This window comes from Cnephaeus nilssonii (genome assembly GCF_951640355.1).
Source record: "Cnephaeus nilssonii genome assembly, chromosome: 15".
Lineage (NCBI taxonomy): Eukaryota > Metazoa > Chordata > Mammalia > Chiroptera > Vespertilionidae > Cnephaeus > Cnephaeus nilssonii.
In genome coordinates, this window is record NC_137086.1 from 15,622,071 (window position 1) to 15,644,040 (window position 21,970).

The 21,970-nt window shown below is 41.1% G+C and overlaps 1 protein-coding gene across 1 annotated transcript in view; it reads left to right on the forward strand.

The window, feature by feature from the left end:
• The window catches only part of TTC27 (tetratricopeptide repeat domain 27), a 100,736-nt gene that overhangs the window by 70,463 nt on the left and 8,303 nt on the right, over window positions 1–21,970 (forward strand). The window contains exons 13-16 of the mRNA XM_079792155.1: window positions 648–875; window positions 12,207–12,305; window positions 14,637–14,689; window positions 17,095–17,260. Coding sequence (XP_079648281.1) covers window positions 648–875; window positions 12,207–12,305; window positions 14,637–14,689; window positions 17,095–17,260 — 546 coding nt within the window. The remainder of the gene's footprint in view (window positions 1–647; window positions 876–12,206; window positions 12,306–14,636; window positions 14,690–17,094; window positions 17,261–21,970) is intronic.

Genomic DNA, 21,970 nt, shown 5'->3' on the forward strand with positions numbered 1-21,970 from the left:
TTAGCTTAATGGCCACTTGTGATGTGAGAAAGGTGAGGTGATACAATATTAACTGTAAATGAATATTGGTAAATTGGAGATGCACATGAGTAGCCCTAGAGCAGTCATTAAAAAAATAATAAAATGATGTACTTAGTATAGCTAAAAGGCAATAGAGAAAATGAGACGAATGAACTAAAACACACTTGATGAACCCAATCAGATGCCTTACCTTTCACATGGAACTGGTGAATCTGAAGTCATCTGTACTATAATTCATCAGTCCTTACAGAAAATGAATATTTGTGATTAGTTATCTAATCTAGTTGGATTTGAAGACAATGAGGATCTGGTGATCATGAGAGAGAACACTACAAGCACTTCTGTGACCAGTTACTATGATGGGCATTGCTTCATTGCAGACCTCAGAACCCATATGGTTAGATACATTAATAACTATTATATTATCTGCAAATAAGGGAATTACATGGATAATATTTTAAAACTTCATATTTATTTTGGTTATTTTCTTACTCAGCCTATGTTCTAAATGCATGAACTAACCTGCTCATCTTAAACATTGAAAATGAAGTTTTGGATCATGTGAGTTAAAAGATGTTTACCTTTAAACAGTGAAAGCAATTTAGTTATTTCTGTTGTACTTCTAGGCAGAAGAGATCCTTAGGCAAGAGCTGGAGAAAAAAGAAACGCCAAGTCTGTACTGCTTGCTTGGAGATGTCCTCCGGGACCACCGCTGCTATGACAAGGCCTGGGAGCTGTCCCGCCACCGCAGTGCCCGTGCTCAGCGCTCCAAGGGCCTCCTTCACCTGCGGAACAAGGAGCTTAAGGAGTGTGTGCAGTGCTTTGAGTGCTCGGTGAAGATCAACCCCATGCAGGTTAGACAGTTCATGAACCCCATCTGCTCTCGGCACTAACGGTTTTCTTTCTGTTTTTGTTGTTTTGTCAGTCCTCACCGGAGGATATTTTTCCATTGATTTTTAGGGAGAGTAGGAGAGAGAGGGAAAGACAGAGAGAAACAGCGATGTGAGAGAAACACATCGATTGGTTGCCTCTTGCATGAGCCCCGGGCTGGGGAGGAACCTGCAACCTAGGTACATGCCCTTGACCTGAATCAAACCTGAGACCCTTTGGTCCACAGGCCGATGCTCTATCCACTGAACCAAACCGCCTAGAGCCTAACAGTTTTCTTGGATTTAGATTCTTCCTGAATGAGTTCCCTCTTTCTGTCCTAATGGCTGGTGAGCTTGTCTTTGATTGCTAAGAACTTCATCTCTGATACACTTTTTGCTTGTGAGCAAAAGTGGACTCTCTGTTGTGTTTTTTTTATTGACTTTTTGTTCATTTTGTTAGTCATGCTTAAGGCAAATACAGCTATTAAAATTAAGTCCCATTTTGAAAAGATACATTAGAAAGGAAATGAATCAAAATTACAGACAGTATAGGATTCTGCAAGTAACTGCTGAAATCAATAATGAAAGAAAAACTTTTATATAAATAAAATAGGGTAACAGAATGGATCGTTGATCATCATAAGAAGAAATGTTTACCAAGCATTTACTATGAGCCGGGTACCTCACTGGACATTGGGCCAGTATTTGAACCTACATGGTCTGCCTCCGGGACCTGCACTTCTTTTTTTAAAAATTGTGGTAAAAAGCGTATCACAAAAATTGTTTCATCTTAACCATTTCTAAGTGTAAAGTTCAGTAGTGTGAAGTATGTTCACATTGTTGTGCGAGCATCACCACCATCCATCTTCATGGTTTTATCTTGCAAAACAATAACTCCCGATCCCCCTGTCCCTCTAGTTGCTGACAACCATTCTACTTTCTGCCTCTAAATTTGACTACTCTTAAGTACCTCATATGAGTGGAGTCATATAGTATATTTGTCCTCAAGAATCATCCATGTTGTAGCATGTGTCAGAATTTCCTTCCTTTTTAAGGACGAATTCCATTGTATGTATGTATGTATGTACCACATTTGTTTATCCATTCATCTGTCAACGGACACTTACTTGAGTTGCTTCAACCTCTTGACTATTGTGAATAATGCTCCTGTGAACGTGAGTATGCAGAAATGGCCATTTTAGAACATGGTAGACTCAGGGCATGTCTTTTACATTGAAAAAATATCAGAAGTACATTTTTTATGACAGGTTAGGCTGATGCTTACTCTCCTCACTCTGAGTGGTAAATACCTTCCAAATCAGGTGGCTGGGAAAAGCCTCTTTGTACTCCCTCGAATATTTTAGGCACATCCCTGCCTCACAGATATAGCACTTGCTCTTCCTTTGCCTGGAATGTTCTTCTTCTAGGCATCTGTGTACCTTGCTTCGTAGCCTCATTCAAGTCTTTGCTCAAATGACTTTTTCTCAGAGAGGCCTTCCATGATCATTCTATTTCAAATCACCTCCCCCTTATACTCCTTAATTTCCTTCCCTGCTTTATTTTTCTTCATGGCACTTAGAACCTCCTAATATTATAGCTTACATAAGAAAAATTATGTGTATCCTCCACCTGAAGTAAGTCCCATGAAGGCATAAATTTTTATCTGTAAGTTTTAATTGTATTTCTGAAGTGCTGTAACAGTGTCTATTACATATTGGATAGTCAATAAATATTTGTTATATGAGTGAATAAATAATATTTTTAACCAATTGTTCAGTCAATTATATACTGATTGTTTGCTCTGCACACAGCGTTGAGCCAAAGGATAAAGCAGTAGCAACAGATCACCAGATAGTTCTGTTTGTACCCTCTGGTACAGTCTAGTGAAATGAACACAGATAAAACTGGCCAATTACACAAGGCGTCAAAGAAAGACCAAGTGAATTATTTATAAAGCACTAGTTATATAGAAGCCAAAGAGAATATTTCTGCCCCTGATAGACATTGGAGAGGATGTTGAACTTGGCTTTGAAGGACAAATAGTACTTAAAGAGGCCAGGGGACGGGCAGGGGTGGGAGCATTCCAGGCAGGTGAACAGTCTGAACAAAGTCTGGAAACAGAAAAAGAAGGTAGGTGTGTGTGTCCTGGAGGAGCGGAGGGGTGAGTGAATAGGCTCGTTTTGTAGAGTCAAAGGGAATAGAGCAGTTGCAGTGGGAAAGCTAGCCTGGAGCCAGATTACGAAAGGTCTTAAATGTGACTTTATTTGGCAGATAGGGGCCATCGAGGGGTTGGTTTGTGTTTGGCTTCGTTTTTGAGGAAGGAATGCGGTGCGCATGGAGGTAATTTGGGAATATTGCTTTGGCAGCACGATGTAGGCAGGGTTAGGAAACTGTAGCAGCAGTCTAGCACAGCCGTGTCAGTGTGGAAGGGGCAACAGGAAAGAAGGGATGGCTGTGAGGGAATTTGCAAGGCAGGACTTGACAGGACTTAACCGTCTCATTATATAATTTGGAATTAATTACTTAGCGAGACAAAAAATGACAATTGTTTAAAGCAGTACAAACAGATGTTATGTGAGGGTATTTTGCAGTGTGGCATATGGATCCAATTGCGGCAGGCTGTGAGCATGCCAGAATGTGCAGGCATTTGATCTGCAGTTGTACAGACTACTGCAGAGGCAGACACTGCAGACTTGTCCTAGCCTGGGTCCAAGTTTGCACTGTCTCTGAAGAAGGACCGCTCCTATGTGCTGTTCCCTCTTGTGAGTCCTGGAATAAAAGGAAAACAGAAAAACTGAATTCCACCCTCTCTTCTCACACTTGCCCATGCAATTAGGTTTAATAACAAAATTTAGGCAAAATGAGAGTGATATTTGAATGGCTCTTGTGCATCAGAACTACTTTCTGAAACAAAGTGGTATTAAAATGCCATCTAAATGCATCATCTCTGCATCTATGGCCATTTGTTAGATGTGTGTACCATTTACAGCATTCATGCTCTGGAGATTACTGTCTGTCGTTCACTTATAAATTCATCAGAAACATGTCAGTGACATGGTATTAGAATGACCAAGGAACTGATTAGGATATATGACTACCTAAGAAAAAGTAACATTAATTCTGTAATATATTGCAGAAATGTGCAGATGTCACAAATGTAAAGCTTCATTAATGTTCTTTTTGTTAGTTTTAAATGTTCAGGTAATCAGCATTAAAATTTTTAAATTTTAATATACAGTATTTTTATTTTTCAAAAATAATTTTAGTTTTGAAAACAGTTTTCAAATCTTATAGATCCCTGATATAGTAAAACCAGTTTGTTGGTCAATAACTTGTTGGCCAATAAATAAAGTCTTTTTTAAGTCATGTAATTTTAATTATTTTTAATTTCACTTTCAAAATATTGCAGCTTGAACAGTATATTATGTGGTTGCCTGACTACGTGTTATCGAGATCCTGCGGTGTACCAGGCATGGTTGTGGGAATGAATTAGGCTGCGTCAACCTATCAGCAGAGAGCAGAGCATTTCCGCCAGGAAATGATAGGGACAGAAGTCGTTGGTGGGGAGCCTTAAATGCCTTTCTTCAGGGTTATCTAACCCTCTGGATGTGGAAGTCTGTTGTGGTTTTGAATAAAAGAGTGGGTGATATGACGAGCAGTACTTCAGGAAGTTTAAATAAAGAATGAGATCATGGATGAGTGACCAGTGGCTTTAGCAGTGAGGATGAAAGGGAGCACAGGTTGAAGCCTCATTACAAAGGGAAGTTTTCTGGGCCGTATTCATTGAACTGGTAGGACTGAGATTCCAAGAGGATGTCAGTTTTCTCAATTTTCTTATTAAAAAGGAAAATGTCCCTGTTGATATATACAGAGATTTCAAGAGGAAGGGAAAGTACATATTTGCATGGGATGGTGCTGTGATTTTGTATGCCGACTCTGAGAAGGCGTTGCTGTGTCTACTAGTAAGTAAAGCTGCCTGATAGATACTTCACTGGACATAGAAACCTGAAGCCCATAGTGAGGCCAGAACAGAGCTTCCAGACCAGGGCTTTTCTGCGGAGTAAGGTGAAGCCATGCAAGTGAGTGGATTCTTTACAGAAAACTGTTGGAAGAGAACACCAGGCAAAACACTCAACATCCCCAGCAGCTGGAGGAAGGGAGAAGAAAGAGCACCAGTGAAATAGGACTCACACAGAATACTCCAGGGTTTTGGTCAGAGAGACAGAAGGAAACCAAGGAAGGGATTCATGGGAACTTTAGGAAGATTATCAATGTTTTGGGACGATCCAGCACATGACAGGGAGTAAGTCTCTGCAAGACCAGGGAATTTTAGAGAAACTGAGGCAGCCCTTCCCAGCCCATTCTCACATAAGATCAGACTGCTATAATACTCTGTGGTTTTAATTACCCTGGGAGCTTATACTCTCTCTTGATTTGTAGGGATTAACTTTATCTTACGTTTGGGTGTTGGAAAGCAGAAAGTGTTATTTGAAATGGAGTTCCATGGTTTCTGTTGTGAACGTGTTACATTAGTTGTGGTGGGAAGCCTCAAGGAGACGGGAGCTTACATTCCAATGGAGAAGACAGAGTGAACATGTGTGAATAATATGTAGAGAAAAAAGAGATTCTTTCCTTTGTGTTCTTCATTTCTCATATTGGTAAGCAATAAAAAATGAAACTCTTAAGGTCTAACTTGCGTAACTGCCAAGAAACACAAGCCCTGGGATAACATCTGGCCGTGGCTGTGACGGGCGGTAGAAAGAGGCAGGAGCTTTGCTGCCATAGGCCTGGTTCTGAATCCTCCTGATCCCAAGGAATATGACGTAGGTGAATCACTTCATTTTCTGGGCTTCAGTGTCCTCATTTGTAAAGTGGAGGTTATAATCCCTATCTCAGTTTGCTGCTGGGAAAATGAGAGCTAAGCGATGTAAAGTATCCCACTCAGTGCCTGGCTCATAGTAAGTTCTCGGTCATAGATGTTACATAGTGGGATTTTCCCATCCTGCCTAGTAGTGTGGTAGTAATGGTGGTAGAAAATCATTGTTGCCTCTTTCTCTGTAGCCTAAAAATAGGGATATTTCTCTAAAAAGGAGAGTCTCACATACGGATGACAGACCAGCACCTATAATACTTCACATTGTGCATTCTCTGGAGGGAGGGAGCAAATGTAAGAACCAGAGTAACCAAACCTAGGACAGGAATAAGAGGAAGGCATTAAACAATTAATGGCCTGTGTAGTAAAAGAAAAATGTGTGCATAAAATTTCACTGATCCTTTGGTTTAAAGAAAGACACTGCAATAGAGGAGAATACTTTAGAGAGAGAGAAAAGCTGGTAGGTTAAGATGTGTTTTTTAGGGAAAATAACTTGGGACTTAGTAAATGAGAAATCAGGTTACAAAAGAGTTGGTGGTAGACATTTAAAAGAAAACCATGAGCATGCCGCATCACTTAGGAAAAGCTACTACCAAAGAACATTGATTATCACTCTTGGATTCAGCTTGGGTCATTTCCTGTTTAATGAAACCACATTCGACAACTGATCTGCGTGTGGGGTCATGGGAATGTGTCAGGTATGTAGAAAGGAGAGAAAGGAGTGTGAAGCTTGGCTTTAGGACTCCATTAAAGCATGTTAAACTTTATTATATGTGGCATCAGAAAAATTCAAACAGACAGTCCTGTAAGGAAAATTAGCAAAAAGTATGTGAAGAAACTGATGATTCATTCTGCAGAAACCTTGGAGGAAGGAATTTTGAGTAGTAGGCTCATAATGTAAGAAAGGAAATTGTAATATATAAGCAGATGGCACCTTTTGCAGATGTGCTTTAAGTGCCCTTGTGAAAATTAACCTTTTAATTATAAAACTGATCCACCCATTGTGTAGTGGTGCTTAGTATTTCCTAGCCCCCTGAGTGGCACACTTTAATTCCCACTTTAATTATCGAGGGTTCACAAGCATTGCAGTCACGCTCTTCATCACACGTATCTCACACCAGGGACCAGGAACCATTGTTTGGCTTTGGGCAAATTACTTCCTTTCTAGGCCTCGTTTTCCTTTTTGGATTGATTTCTAAGGCCTCTAATTGAACAGATTCCCTTCTAGCTCCGCAAACCTGCCAATTCCAATTCTAATCTCCTTGTATGACTAGTGTACTTGTGTTGCCACTAGATGGCACTATTGCAGCTTTGAACCCTGTCACCTCTGGGTTTTCAGAATCTGGGGTCCCAAGGAGCCTTGGAATTTTTGTTTATTCCAACCTCCATTAAACAATTGGGGATCTGAGACTCAGAGGTTAAGTGACAAGGCCAAGGTCATACAGTTACACAGAATCTCTTGAATCTCAGGCATCCATCTTTCCATTTCACTGTTTCTCTAGGGAACTTTATGAGGAAAGTTAAAAGAGAGACCATATTCTCAACCATTGCTGTTCTTTTGTTAATTATTTTTAAAATAATTCAAAATCATTCTTTAAGAATACATGTTATCACATTTCAAATAAATAGTTGGCCTGCTTGTGTTTTGTATTGGTTTGCTCCGGAGAGAAAGCTGAGTGTCAGCTTGTAGAGATGATCGTCCCACCTGTGACATGTGACAGGCTTGCCCTCGCAGTTCGCCCTGAAATAAGCCCTGCAGGAACCTCAGCCAGAGCCTCTAGCAGATGACTCTTTCTCTGTCTTGCCCAGTCCCTCTGATAAGAGGTTTGCCTTTCAGCTCTTCCTTTCAACCAAACATGGTCATCTGTTCTTCTGTTTCATCTTTGTCTACCCGCCTACTGAGGAGAGTGTGGGGGGATGGGGTTTGATATGCCCTGGTTCTTAAAAAATTGATCTTCTCAGCTTTCCAGCACCTGTTCACTGCCTTCCCCTCCTTCATCGTTAGCAAGGATGGTGTTGCCATAAATCATGGCTGTGGGGGCAGGGTGGTAATAATAGTTTATGTAACAGTTTAAAATAAAAAAAGTAAAAGAGGCACCAAATATCTCCTTAGACCCCAAGTTCTGAGGCCCTCAATTGAAAAGCAAGATATGAATGCATTATTTGTGGTTTAGTGGATCAGCCACGGCAGTGAGAAGATCCTAGAGTTTTTTTTTATTTTAAAGCCATTTTATGATTTTAAAGAATAGGGTATGTGCAAAAGTCATCTCATTATAATTATACTAGAGGTCCGATGCACGAAATTTGTGCAAGAGTAGGCCTTCGCAGCCCCAGCTGCCTCGGCCCTCGCAGCCCCGCCCCGGCTTCGTCCGGAAGGTCTTCTGGATGGTCGTTCCGCTGTTTGGCCGTTCAGTTAATATGCATATTACACTTTTATTATTATAGATGTTAGCAATACTAGATGAAAATCTAGCAGTTGGTGATTTTAGGATTTTTCTTCTTATGCAAATAATTAAAACAACAACACAAATGACCAAGAGTAAAAAGAGAACCTTAATACGTATTAAGTCATCTGCCTGATTTTCATTAAATTTATTTTCATTTTAAGACCCTGACTTATAAAACATTGACTTATTTCAAAAAATTCAAGCTAAATAGTAACTTTATTACCAGCTATAAGATAGAGAGCTATAAGTTAATTGCTAATTTTAGACATTTGTAACCTTTGTCTTTTCAGGTGGGTTGAAAAATCAAGTTCTTTATTTACATATTGAATTTGCATTCCCTGTTTTTTATAACAACACATGTGAAATTGTTTTGTGGGAAGTTTGTTCTTTGCTGATGCAGAAAGCACTAAGGTTATATCCATTTTGAGAACTTTGAGGGTAGTTCTCATTGATTCTGATTTAGTCCCAGAATGAGTTATCCCTCATTCAAAATAAACTTGCTACCATAATTCATTGGCTATAAAATGCCATCAATTGTAAGAGGCACATTTATTTTAGGTGCCACTTTAGTGCTGCCAATAAAACTCCAACAAGCTATTGCTTATTAAGATGCCACGCACATACGGGAATCAACCAATGAATGCATAAATAAGTGGAACAACAAATTGGTATTTCCTCCCCCTCTCTCTCAAGTCAATAAATAATTTTTGAAAGGTTAAGAAAAAAGATGCATCTATTTCAGAGATGTTAAATGTTGAAAGGAAAGTATCTAATCTAATAATAGACAAATATGCAAATTGACCGCACCTTCGCTACGCACAAGCCACGCCCACCAGCCAAGCCACGCCCACCAACCAATCAGGACGAATATGCAAATTATCCCAACAAAGATGGCGGCTAATTTGCATATCGCGATAGCGTAGAAAGAAGCCAAGAGCTGCAGAAGGGAGCAAAGCTGCAGAGAAGCAAGCAAGCCCGGGGGAGGAGAAGGGAGGAGCGGAGGTGGGGCCGGGGGAGAAGGAAGTTGAGCAGGCGGGGCCGGGGGGGGGAAGGGGTGGGGCCGGGGGAGAAGGGAGGAGCAGAGGCGGGGCCAGGGGAGAAGGGAGGAGCGGAGGCGGGGCCAGGGGAGAAGGGAGGAGCGGAGGCGGGGCCAGGGGAGAAGGAAGGAGCGGAGGCGGGGCCAGGGGAGAAGGAAGGAGAGCGGGCTGGTGGAGAAGTTAGAAAAGCAGGGGGGCTGGCAGAGATCGCGGGGCGGGGGACAAGGGAGGAGAGCAGGCAGGGTGGGGTAGAGTGCAGCAGGAAACCCTATTGCAGGATTTTTCCTGCAACGGGAACGCTAGTACCTTATAACTGATGAAATAAATACACAGATTTTGACTCTTTCAACTTGGTTAGAAGTTAAAGATCTTGTTTGGTTTACTGTTTTATAAGATAGCATCAGATTTTAGGCTCTTTCACATTGTGTCATATTCAGTGAATGTGGTTTGGTGCTTTGGAGCTTTTTTTTTTAATATATATATTTTTTCTTTTTTTTAAATTTCTTTATTGATTAAGGTGTCACATATTTGTCCTCATCCCCCCATTCCCATCCCACACACCTCCCCACGGATGCCCCAACCCCCTGTTGAACTTAACCATTGGTTAGGCTCATATGCATGCACACAAGTCCTTTGGTTGATCTCTCCCCCCTCCCCCCACCCTCCCCTGTCCTCCCTCTGAGGCCCGATAGTCCGATCGATGCCTCCTTGTTTCTGGTTCTGTTCTTTTTCATCAGTCTATGTTGTTCATCATTTCCCCTAGATGAGCGAGATCATGTGTCACTAGAGATATACTTATATGAACTGAATGTGAGATGAGCAATAATAGTTATGCTGACAGGCAAATGAATCAGTCTGTAGTGAGTTTCTTTCTGGAACAACAGTTCTTTTGAGACCCGATATCAGTGTCCACCAGCTCCTTATGTGTACATGTCGGCACTGACCCCTCAGCTCTGGATGGTGGACAAATGGTGGTAATGCAGGTTCGACTCCCTCTGGTTGCGTCTCGGCCGGACCCAGGGGCACGGCTTCATCTGGACCCAGGGGCACGTGGCCTCACCCGGACCCAGCGGGTGCGTGACCTCACCTGGACCCAGGTGCGCGCGGCTTCCCCCGGACCCGGGACCCAGCCTCACCCGGGTCAAGGGGCACATGGCCTCACCCGGACCCGGGATCCAGCCTCACCCGGATCCAGGGGCACATGGCCTCACCTGGACCCGGGATCCAGCTTCACCCGGACCCAGGGGCTCATGGCCTCACCCGGACCCAGGGGCGCGTGGCCTCACCCGGGCCTGGGACCCAGCCTCACCCGGATCCAGGGGCACATGGCCTCACCTGGACCCGGGATCCAGCTTCACCCGGACCCAGGGGCGCATGGCCTCACCCGGACCCAGGGGCGCGTGGCCTCACCCGGACCCAGGGGTGCGTGGCCTCTCCCAGACCCAGGGGCATGTGGCCTCACCCGGATCAAGGGGCACATGGCCTCACCCGGACCCGGGATCTAGCTTCACCCGGGCCCAGGGGCGCGTGGCCTCACCCGGACCCAGGGGCGAGTGGCCTCTCCCAGACCAGGGACCCAGCCTCACCCGGATCCAGGGGCATACGGCCTCACCCGGACCCGGGATCCAGGAGTTTTTTTTTTTATAGATTACATCCTATAAATTTGATTCCAAAAATAACCAGACAAAAGCAAAGTGTAATGAGTTAATTTTTAGGTTGCTGGAAATCCCTTGATCCAAAAAAGTGAATTACTAACTTTGTTTCAACCTGTTACTTCTGCTCTTCCCTCCTCCTACCACACACACACCCACCCCTTTCTCAGCTGTCACCTATCCCTCTGACAAAATCTGTTCTCTACACAATTCCTGAGAGCAGTTATTTATAGCCTTTTGGGAATTCAAGGCAAAGTGTTACAAACTGCCCAAGGATGTTTGCTTCCTAAGCCTTACCTCTAATTACTGGCTGAAAATCTATCTGCTCAAAGAACTTTCAGGCCTCAGCTAGCCATTTGGAACAGGTTTTGTGGGAATTCCCTGGGAGGAAAGATGGGGGGTAGCCTCCTACTCCGCCTCCGTGGAAGGCTATGGACAGACAGATAACTGCGCACCTCGCTTCCTTTCCCACCCTGCGGTGTTCAACCGAATGCACCTGCTGGCTCACTGCCTTGGTCTGGAAGTCAGCGAGAAAGGGGACTGCATTCTGCTGGCTGTGCTGACTGGATCTGAAAGGAAAGCACACCAACTGTAATAGCTGCATTTCTGACTACTTCCATTGAATTCTTATCAATTTTATCTTTCCTTTGATAGAGGCTATTGAATTTTAAGGAAACCCTGCGAAGTAAAGATTTCTTTTGTAATTTCAATAGCTACTTCCTAATTTACCTGTTTTCTAAATCTCTGTGTTTGCAAATCTTATTGACTTAAGTCAGGCTTTCCATTCTGAAATTCTGAGCCTACTTTTTAAAATTATTTTCAGGCATGCCTAAGCAGATACATGCTAGGACAGTTAGGCAATGCGACTACTTGTGGTCTTACTTAAAGATGAAAGCAAAAACTTTTCTCAAGTTTGTAGTACATTCATTCATCAGCTGTGAATCTGCTGATCCTTTGTATACTTTTTATATAGTTGATGCTCAGTAAAAATGTTAGCTTAATCCCAAACATAATTTCAGGGCTTGCATTCATGGAGTTTGATTAACACAAAGAGTGGTCTTGCTCAGCGAAAGATGTGCAATGATAATGTACCTGCTTTCAGTGTCATTAGCTTTGAAAATTATATTGGAAAATTCATCTCCATTTGCTAAATTTCCATACATTTATGTTCCTTATAAAATGTAAGGCAAATATTTATTATATAGCTCTGTGTTCGTTCCAGTAGTGTTGGTTGATAGTATCTTAAATGTTCACATTGCATCCTATAAATGTCTGTGTGTTTGAATGACTGACTTTTGGTCTTGCAGCTCGGGGTGTGGTTTTCTCTCGGCTGTGCCTATTTGGCCTTGGAAGACTACGGAGGGTCGGCAAAGGCGTTTCAGCGTTGTGTGACTCTAGAACCCGATGTAAGTTTGTTTCGTCTTCTTTCCTTATTACAGCTCTAAGTAGGTATTTTCTAAGTTATTCAAACTGTACTGGAGTGCAAAACAGTAATTCCTATCAGTGTATACTTTCAGTTATACAAGGTAAGTGCTAGAGATCCGCTGTATAACATTGGGTCACATTAATCATGCTGTATTTCGCACTTACATTTTTGCAAACAGGGTAGATATGTAGATATCATGTTGTGTTCTCATCACTGTAAAAAAAAAAAAAATGGCCAAAAATTTTTTCCTTCTAAGAGTTTTATTCCTGGCCAGTTTGGCTCAGTGCATAGAGCGTCAGCCTGCGGACTAAGGGGTCCCGGGTTCGATTCCGGTCAGGGCATGTACCTTGGTTGCAGGGCACATCCCTGGTGGGGGGTGTGCAGGAGGCAGCTGATCGATGTTTCTCTCTCATCGATGTTTCTGGCTCTCTATCCCTCTCCCTTCCTCTCTGTAAAAAATCAATAAAATATATTTTAAAAAAAGAGTTTTATTGTTTTAGCTTTTATATTTATGTCCAACTGTTGTTAAGACTTATTCATTAAACTTATCACACTATGTGTCATGATGGATATAAACTAAAATTGTGGTAATCATTGCACAATATTTACATATATTAAACCACTATGCTATATACCTAACACGTATACAGTGTTATATATCAATTATATATCAACTTAAAAATTAAACATAATTTCAGATAATGTATTTTTTTAGTTCAAGAATTTTCATTTGATTTTTACAGTTTTCATGTTTCTGCTGAGATTTGTAATTATGTTCCCTTACTATGTTTATGATTCTTCATATCTTTGATCATGTTTATAACAACTGCTTTGAAGTCCTTGTGTGCTTATTCCAACATCTCCTTCATTTCTGTGTCTAGTTCTATTAACTGATGTTTCCTTTGGCTATGGATAAATATTTCTGCTTATTTGCATGCATGTCTACCAATTTTTTATTGTGGATGCTTTATTGTTGAGTTTCTGGGTTTTCCATTGGAAGATAGAGTTTTATTTTGGCATTTGGTTAATTTCCTTTTGTGGATCAGCTCGACTTTACTCTTTGCTAGGATAGGTCTGGAGTTGTCTTTATTCTGTGGTTGCAATCAATCACCCTCCTCTTAAGATATAACCTTTTGGGGCCAGTACTTAATGCCATGGGGGCTCGATGCCCTCAGCATTCTCCACCTGGTTAGTTAGAACTTGAATGACTGCTAGCACTGTGAGACATCCAGAATTCCAGCCAGCTCACAGCTTTCTGGAGTTGTTCTCTGCCTGGCCTCAAGAAGTTTTGCCCTGCACATGTACAGCTTAGTATTCAGCCAGGGATTCAATGAGATGCTCGTTGAGATTTCTGGAGCTTATTTTCTGTGCAGATCTCTCTTTCCTGGCATTTGGCCCTGCAAATTCCAGCCAAATTTTCAGCCCTGAACTTTGATCTCTTCTTCTTGACTTGCTGTGCATTGTGTGGTTTCTGCCTCTCTCGAAGTGCCTCTGGTTAGAAGCCTAGGTTGATTGTTGAGATACCTCAGTTGTTTACCCTGTCTCAGGGATCACAGTCCTGTGATCCAGGCTGTTGTCAACTTCTTAAAAACAGTTTTCTAAAGTTTGTCCAGTTTGTAGCTTTTTATGGTGATAAGTCCACTCTGGTACTAACTGCTATGTCTGCAAGCAGAGGTCCACAGTGCCTTGTAATTTTTAAATCATATGTATGGAAATTGAGAATTACATACTCTGTGTTTTATAAAATGTAGAACAAAGAGGGACAAACATTCATATCATTCTTGTTAGAATCAACATTTATATAAAAGTTTTAATTTATTTTTGTCATTGAATAGAGGAATAGGTAGAGAAATGTGTTTGGTGAAATGATTAGGAATAATACTGGAGAACACACACTCCCTTATTCTTCTATCTGATAAAGGATGATGGTAAAATAGAGCCTTTTAAAATAGGAAAAACAATATTCTGAATATCTTGGGTTTGCAGCAAATCTATATATTGTATAAATTATGTTGTAATTGTCCCACTATTTTATAAATCTAAATGTAGAAATAAAATCTTAACTAATTTCTAAATTAGTACTTTAATAGTTATATCAATTTGTTGGCTATTTTTGTGACTTTTTCATGCTAAATTATAAAAGTTACATTTAATTTACTTCATTTTTCTGATACACTTTTAAACATACCTTAGTGAAAATTGTGACTATAAAGAGCACATCTTGGACTAGGAAAATATGTTATATTTTTGGTTGTAGCAATTATTTTACCTAAATGAGAATAGTCTATAACTAGGTTCTCTGTCCTTTCAGAATGCTGAAGCTTGGAACAATTTATCAACTTCCTATATCCGATTAAAACAAAAGTAAGTACATCAGACAAATATGAAGAACTTTGCTTCCAAAATAAATGAATGAGATTTTCTTCAACTGAATACTGAAGCATTGTGCCTTATAGCATTTGACTTCTAAATGTAGTTTATTTCTTGAAAACATTTAATGAGTAATAAAATAAGAAATCTTATTTGAAATCTTTACTTGCTACTGAAGTTTTACATCCTAAACTTCCTTACATGAGAAAAGCAAGCATACCTTTAGTTAGTCAATTCAGTTGATAGATTCTTATTGATTACTTGCTGTGTACTAGACATGATTGAGAAATAGAAATACGAACCAATGTCTTTAGGGAGTGTAGGTGTAAAAAAAATAAAATATTGTGCCATGTTCTTAAAAATTGATTAACAATGTAGGTAGTATGAGGTAATATTAAGTGAGAAATACAAAGAGGACTAAAATGTAGTGGGTGGTATTTGTAGAACACTTTTCTGTGCCAGACATCTCAGAAGAGAGTAAGTGTACGACCCGAGTTCAGAAACACTTGAGAGAGTGTTGGAACCAAGCTAAACTTTGAAGAATGAGTATAGGACACAGAGGAAAGCCATTCCGATAAGGGGAATTGGATCCAATGCAGAGTGACAGGAGTGAAAACAACACCTGAGGAGAGAGGAAGAGAGAGAATCAGCTATGGACCCCAGTGAAATCTACAGCGAGAATAAGGTTGAAAAGGTCATTCGGGGTCAGGTTGCAGTATGCTCTGATTATCTGACTAACAAGTTAAGTTAAGACTATTCTGTTGGAAATTGGATGCCAAGATTTCAGTGGGGTAATTTCATGAAGTAAGAGCTTTTGGGGAAGATTTATCTGATGGCAGTGTATGAGACTGACTAGAGAGGAAACTGCGGGCTGGGAAACCAGTTAGGAGACAGCTGTTGTAACAATCCAGGCCGGAGATAACTAGGCTGGAAAAAGAAGGGGCAGATGCCAGTTTATAAAGGGGACAACCAGATGGGCTTGTTGACTGGCCACAAAGAGCCTAGGAAAGGACAGAGACCAGGATTGCTGTTTCCTTAGTTGTAATGACTGAATTAAAGGATGGATATATTTCTATTTTCATTTGGCCTCATTTTCAAACTTAATTTAATTTTTCTTTGTGGATTCACAAGATATTTCTAAAGATATCATCAAGTCCACATTGCATTAAGATCATGAAATGCTTCCGCTGCTCTTGGATGACAGTCTACAAAAATAAAGGACTGTTTGTTCTACTATTTTCTTCAGAAAATAATATTATGTTCTTGATTGCAACTGATTGTGTTAAAACTCACTAGAGACCCTTTTGATTGAAAGCAAGGGTCGAGGGAAATCCCTGCCATAGTTGTAGAATGATCTCAGTGGATTTTTCCAGTAACCCTGATAATTTTGCATAAGGATTTCTTAGGCGTTTTTAAACATTGTTTCCCAACTTCTTTTTGATGCTTTCTTGTCTGCATGCAGCTCCATGAATAGGTTTTGGTGTAAAAGTGGGATTTTAACTTGGAGGTGAATCATTCCTTCTTTCTTAGCTTTTTACTCTTTCCTTTCTTTGCTGCTAACTGCAGACAAGAGTAATTTTTTTAAAATATATTTTATTGATTTTTTTTACAGAGAGGAAGAGAGAGGGATAGAGAGTTAGAAACATCGATGAGAGAGATACATCGATCAGCTGCCTCTTGCACACCCCCCACTGGGGATGTGCCCGCAACCAAGGTACATGCCCTTGACCGGAATCGAACCTGGGACCCCTGAGTCCGCAGGCCGACGCTCTATCCACTGAGCCAAACCGGTTTCGGCCAAGAATAATTTTTGACTCAGGGGTAAATTATTACTGTTCCTCTCAAAAGAATCCTAATCATGCCTTACAGTGACTCTTCAAGCTATCTTGTCTATCCTTTTGCCATCTCAAGGTTCTTCATTAAAGTTCTTTTCTCTGTTTCATCCGATTCCCCTCGACATTATGTCCCTTCCGGTCCCTTGGGAAATCTTTCCATCTTCCTATACAGCTTTCATCATGCAATATTCCTACCATGTGGCTTTGATAAGTGAATCCTGAATTGAATTTCCTGCTAAAGAAGCCATATTTACTAAAAAAGAATTTCATTGCAAAAATTCTGAGGCCAGGAAATTACTGATGACATAGGCACACTTCTTTCCAAATGCTTGTTTTATTTCTACCTGATTTTGTTTTGTATTTTCATGCTTTTAAAATTTTAAAAAATTTGTAGGGAAATTTGAGGTGGTTTGGGGTTGTTTGGGCCTCTAATTCTATTTATTACATGAATAATTAAGGACTGACAGAAAATCCACATCCACACTTAATACACTTACCTAGTAGCTATGGTTTATTTAGCTGTGGTTATTCATATTGTTCTCTTTCAACTTGGACCTTCAATAGAGTGAAAGCTTTTAGAACTTTGCAAGAAGCCCTCAAGTGCAACTATGAACACTGGCAGATCTGGGAAAACTACATTCTCACTAGCATTGATGTTGGGGAATTTTCAGAAGCCATTAAAGCTTACCATCGGCTCTTGGACTTAAGAGACAAATACAAAGATGTTCAGGTAGGATATTAATATTTTGTTATTTTGGTTTGTGTTTGGTATTAATACTTGATTAAAGGATATAAATTGTTTCCTTGATTATAAACAGGAAAATTTTCAGTTTACACGAGGTCCTGTTAATAGCTCTCTTTAGAAGTATCATAGGATGCTGGTGGCAGTGTTTACTCCTCTGCAGGTGTGGGCAGGATCATTTCATAGTGGGTAAGTCATCATTGAGGGAAAGTCTTGATGGCTAGTGATGGGCTCAGTCATATTTAGCTTCATTGCATATTTCTGTCATCATACTTTATGACAACTAGTCAGTGATGATTGGTCGATTGTCTGGAATATTTTTATCTTGGCTAAAAAAATTTAACTTAATTTGACTCTAAGTTCAGCAACAGGTGTCTTTCAAAAAAAAACTCTGATATTCTTATGTTTGACACTACCTGACCCCATTCTATTTTAATTTGCTTTAAGGTTATTTTTATCTATTCTTTTTCTACTTCTTTATAGATGTGATTATTGTTGTTTTAATTTTTTTTGTGTGTGTGTGTGTGTAAATTCACACTCATTTTAATACGGATGTAGGGTAAATTAGCTATGAATTATTCTTTTTACTTCCACTATTTTTAATGACTTTTTTCTCTGTCTTAATTTTGACTGATGCATAAATTAGCATAGCTCAGAAATGCTTTTCTATAATAGTTGATACTATATTCATATCTAGATTATACATATTTTTATTAATCTGTCATAAAACTAATTTTCAAGTAACTGCATATTTAGTTCCTGTTCAGTTTTTCAGTTTTCTGCTATTGTAAATAATGCCATGAATATCCTGGTAGTCCTTGTATTTATTTATGCTTCTTTCCTCAGAGTAATTATAATGGTGATTTGTTCTTCTCCCCCCCCCCCCCCCCCCCGCTTTTCTCTCCCGGCCCCCCCTTTTATCCTCCTTTCCATCCTCTTCTTCTTCCTTTGATAACTTGGCACTTGGGGAAAAGAATTGAAATATTGCATTATTATACCCCATTTGCTTTTTACAAGTGGAAGGGAAGGGGATTAACACATATTGATTACTTACTATGTCCTAGAACTTACATGGGTAACCTTTTAGAACATACAGTATTTGAGGAGGATACTGAATATTCCTCATTTTGCAGTAGATGACTGGTGACCCAGGGAGGTTCTACAACTTGACCAGTCACATGGCCAGCACCACACTTAGGCATGCCCGTTTTCTCCTTGTGTTGACTTGAAGTGTGTGGGAAGATTTATGTTAAAAAGCACATTTCCCCATCATATTAATGTGCATGTGAGCTATATCTAACAAAGTCTTTTTTTCAAATTGGTGTCAGATTTATATGTAATAAAATGTACAGACCTTAAGTGTACGTTTGCTGTGTTTTGACCAGGACATATTCTTATGCAACCACTTCCCAAAACAGATAGGAACGTTGTCCACACAGAAGTTCTCGCGTGCCCCTTCCAGTCAGCTGAGCCCCCGCCCTCCCCTCAGCCACCACAGTTTCTGATTTCTGTCACCACAGTTCAACTTTGCTCTTTCTTGAATGTCATATAAACAGAATCTTGAGTGTCATGTAAATACATATGTTATGTCTTTTATAAATGTCCTTTGTGTGGCTTTTTCTTTGGGGAAGGAGGGGGGTAGTGTAGATGTGGGTGGGGCAGGTTGCCAACCACACTGAAGTCCTGAAACAAGTGGTGGCTGAGCATTACCTGAAAGAAAAGGGGGCAGAGGCACATGTTTACACAAATACTCCCTGTGGAATAGGATGATCTCCATTTAACTGGCGCCGTGTCTGAGGCTCAGCAGGGTGAACAATCAGGCCGATGTCTCACAGCTAACAGGTAGGAAAGCCGAGCCTCAAAGTCTGGCGTCTGGTCTGTTTACCCTAAAGCTTGTGTGTGTCTTTTCCACACGCTAAGATTTTTTTCCCCTGAAGAAGTGAAAAAGAAAGTGTTTAACTGCCTGTTGCACTCTGGTAACCAAGGTGTGGGGAGCAGGGGTCAGGGTTATCAGACCAGGAAACAGGCAGGTCTTTGGAGAGCTCCAAGTGGAGCAGGGTGTTAGCCAAGCCGGGGAGGCGGGAAGTGGCTCTGTGCCTGGCCTCGAGCCCTTCTAGATGCTTTTGTAACTGTACCTAAGGTAACCAATTCCTCCTTGCTTTGAAGACCTCCAGGTTCAAAGGCCAACACCTTGTGCTTTCGGCCAAGATTTTGGTGACACTGGCCAAAGACTTCAAGGTTTGTGTTGGCGAAGGATTTAGTTGCGCTTCTTTTAGTGGAGACTCCTCAGCATTGATATGAGAATCGCTTCTCCTCCATGTGAGAAAATGTCAGCTCTCTTCAGGGGCTGGTGGTGGTTCCCTGCCATTATTGTCTGCTTGCTTCATCCTCCAAGCATGGGCTATGGAGGTGAGAAATAGGCTTAGGACAGAGAACGAAACAAAAGTTCTCTGTCACCGAAATGAATTAGAGATGCAGGTTAGGGATGCAGAAGTCATTATGTGGAATCAGTCATGCGACAGAGTACAGGGCTGTTTATACTGATAACAATGAAATCCCTCTAAGAATCTGGACTCAAAAAATAAACTTTGAGTACTTTATGATATACCAAATGAATTTCAAATGGACTAAATATATGCTAAATATTTTTCATCTCATAGAAAAATTAGGAATAGAAGTGATACGTACCAAATTTTCTAAACTTTGAAACAAAAGAAGAAAGCTTAAAGGAATTTTTATGACTTCATTAAAAAATATGTGCTAAAAATATTGTAATAAAGAGGAAAATAAAAACCTAAGAATATCCTTGTTATATAAAGAGTTAACATCTGCTACAGGAATGAAATGTTAAATGGGATATAATAAAGGATTCAGGAACAGACTCAAGTAAGTGTGAGAATTTAGTGTATAATAAGGATGGCATTTAAATCTGTGGGATAAAATTGGAGTATTCAATATGTATTGGAATAGTTGGCCAAGTATTTGGGACCAAAAATTGAAGCTCTGCATCACTCCTTAAACCAAAATAAACGCAAATGGATTAAATATTTAAATTGAAATGCCTCGAGAAGCAGGATTATGTTGTAGGTAAGAGCGTAGATTCTGGGGTTAGACAGCCTGGGCTTATTGCCTACCTCTGCCAATCATGAGCTATATGACCTTGGGCGAGTTACCTCAGCCACTTTGTTCTTTAGTTTCATAAAATGGGGATGATAATAGTACCTGCCTCACAGGGCTGTTGTGAGGATTATATGACATAATGTATATAAAAGGCTTGGTATAGTGCCTGGCACAAGTGTTATTTAAGTGTAGCTATGCTGTCATCATCGTCATTATCATCGTTAATGAAAAAGTAAAATCATAAAAGCACTAAAAGAAAGTATAGTAAATATTTTTTTAAGCTTAGGGGTGGAGGAAACATTTTAAATCATGACACAATGCCAGAATTCATTAAGGAGAGATTTGATATTTAAAATCTCTGCACGTAAGGAAAGAATGACTGACCAGTGAGTTGGATGCTGGAGGTCACAGTCTGCATAGGGGCAGGCTGTGATGTGAAAGCCATTCATGTAGTGCTTCCTGCACTGAAACTGGAAGATGATCAGTAGAAGCCTGGTAAGTGCCCTGGCGAGAGTTTGTTTCAGTGTTTTCAATTTTGTCTTGGTCTTTGTACTTAGTTTCCTGGGGCTGCTGTAACAAATGACCACAAACTTGGTGTCTTCACACAATAGAAATTTATTCTCTCCATTCAGTTCTGAAGGCTAGAATCCAAAATCAAGATGTTGGCTGCGTCATTGCTCCCTCTGAAGGCTTCTCCCAGCATCTGGTGGTTCCTGGCATTGCTTGGCTTAGGGCGGCATCACTCTGTCTCTGCCTCCCTCTTCACCCACTTCTTCACCTCCTCCCCTGTCTCTGTGTGTCCTCTCTACTTCTTATAAGAACACTAGTCATTGGCTTTAGGGCCCACCTAATCTAGTATGGCTTCAATCTATCTATATATATAAAAGCCTAAGTGACCATCGCAACCGAAACAAATGAATGGTCAACCGAACAGGCTGCATGGGGCGACCAGGTCGGCAGGGGGGTTAGTGAGGGATGACCAAATGACCGAACAGCAGGCTGCGTGGGGCAACAGGCTGGCAGGGGGGGCAGTTGGGGGCGACCAGGCCAGCAGGGGGGAGGGCAATGAGGGGTGACCAGGCTGGCAGAGGCGGGCAGTGAGGGGCAGGCAGGCTGGCAGGGGGCGGCAGTTGGGGGCAACCAGGATGGCAGGGGAGGCAGTAAGGGGTGACCAGGCCTGCGGGGGGGTGCAGTTAGGGGTGACCAGGCCAGCGGTGGGGGTGGGGGCAGTTAGGGGTGATCAGGCAGTCAGGCAGGTGAGCAGTCAGGAGCCAGTGGTCCTGGATTGTGAGAGGGATGTCCTGGATTGGAGAGGGTGCAGGCTGGGCTGAGGGGACCACCCTCCCCTCACCCCGTGCACGAATTTCGGCCTCTAGTCTAATTATATTTGCAAAGACCCTATTTCCATATAAAGTCACAGTCTGGGGTTCTGTATGGGCAGGAATTTGGGGGACATTATTCTACTCACCACAACTGCCATGCTCCTTTTTAGGGAGAATGCAGTCTCTCCCCCCCCCTCCCGCTCCTTTCCATTGTCCCCTCATGTAGCCTACAGTGAGGGGAGAGGATGTTGGACCA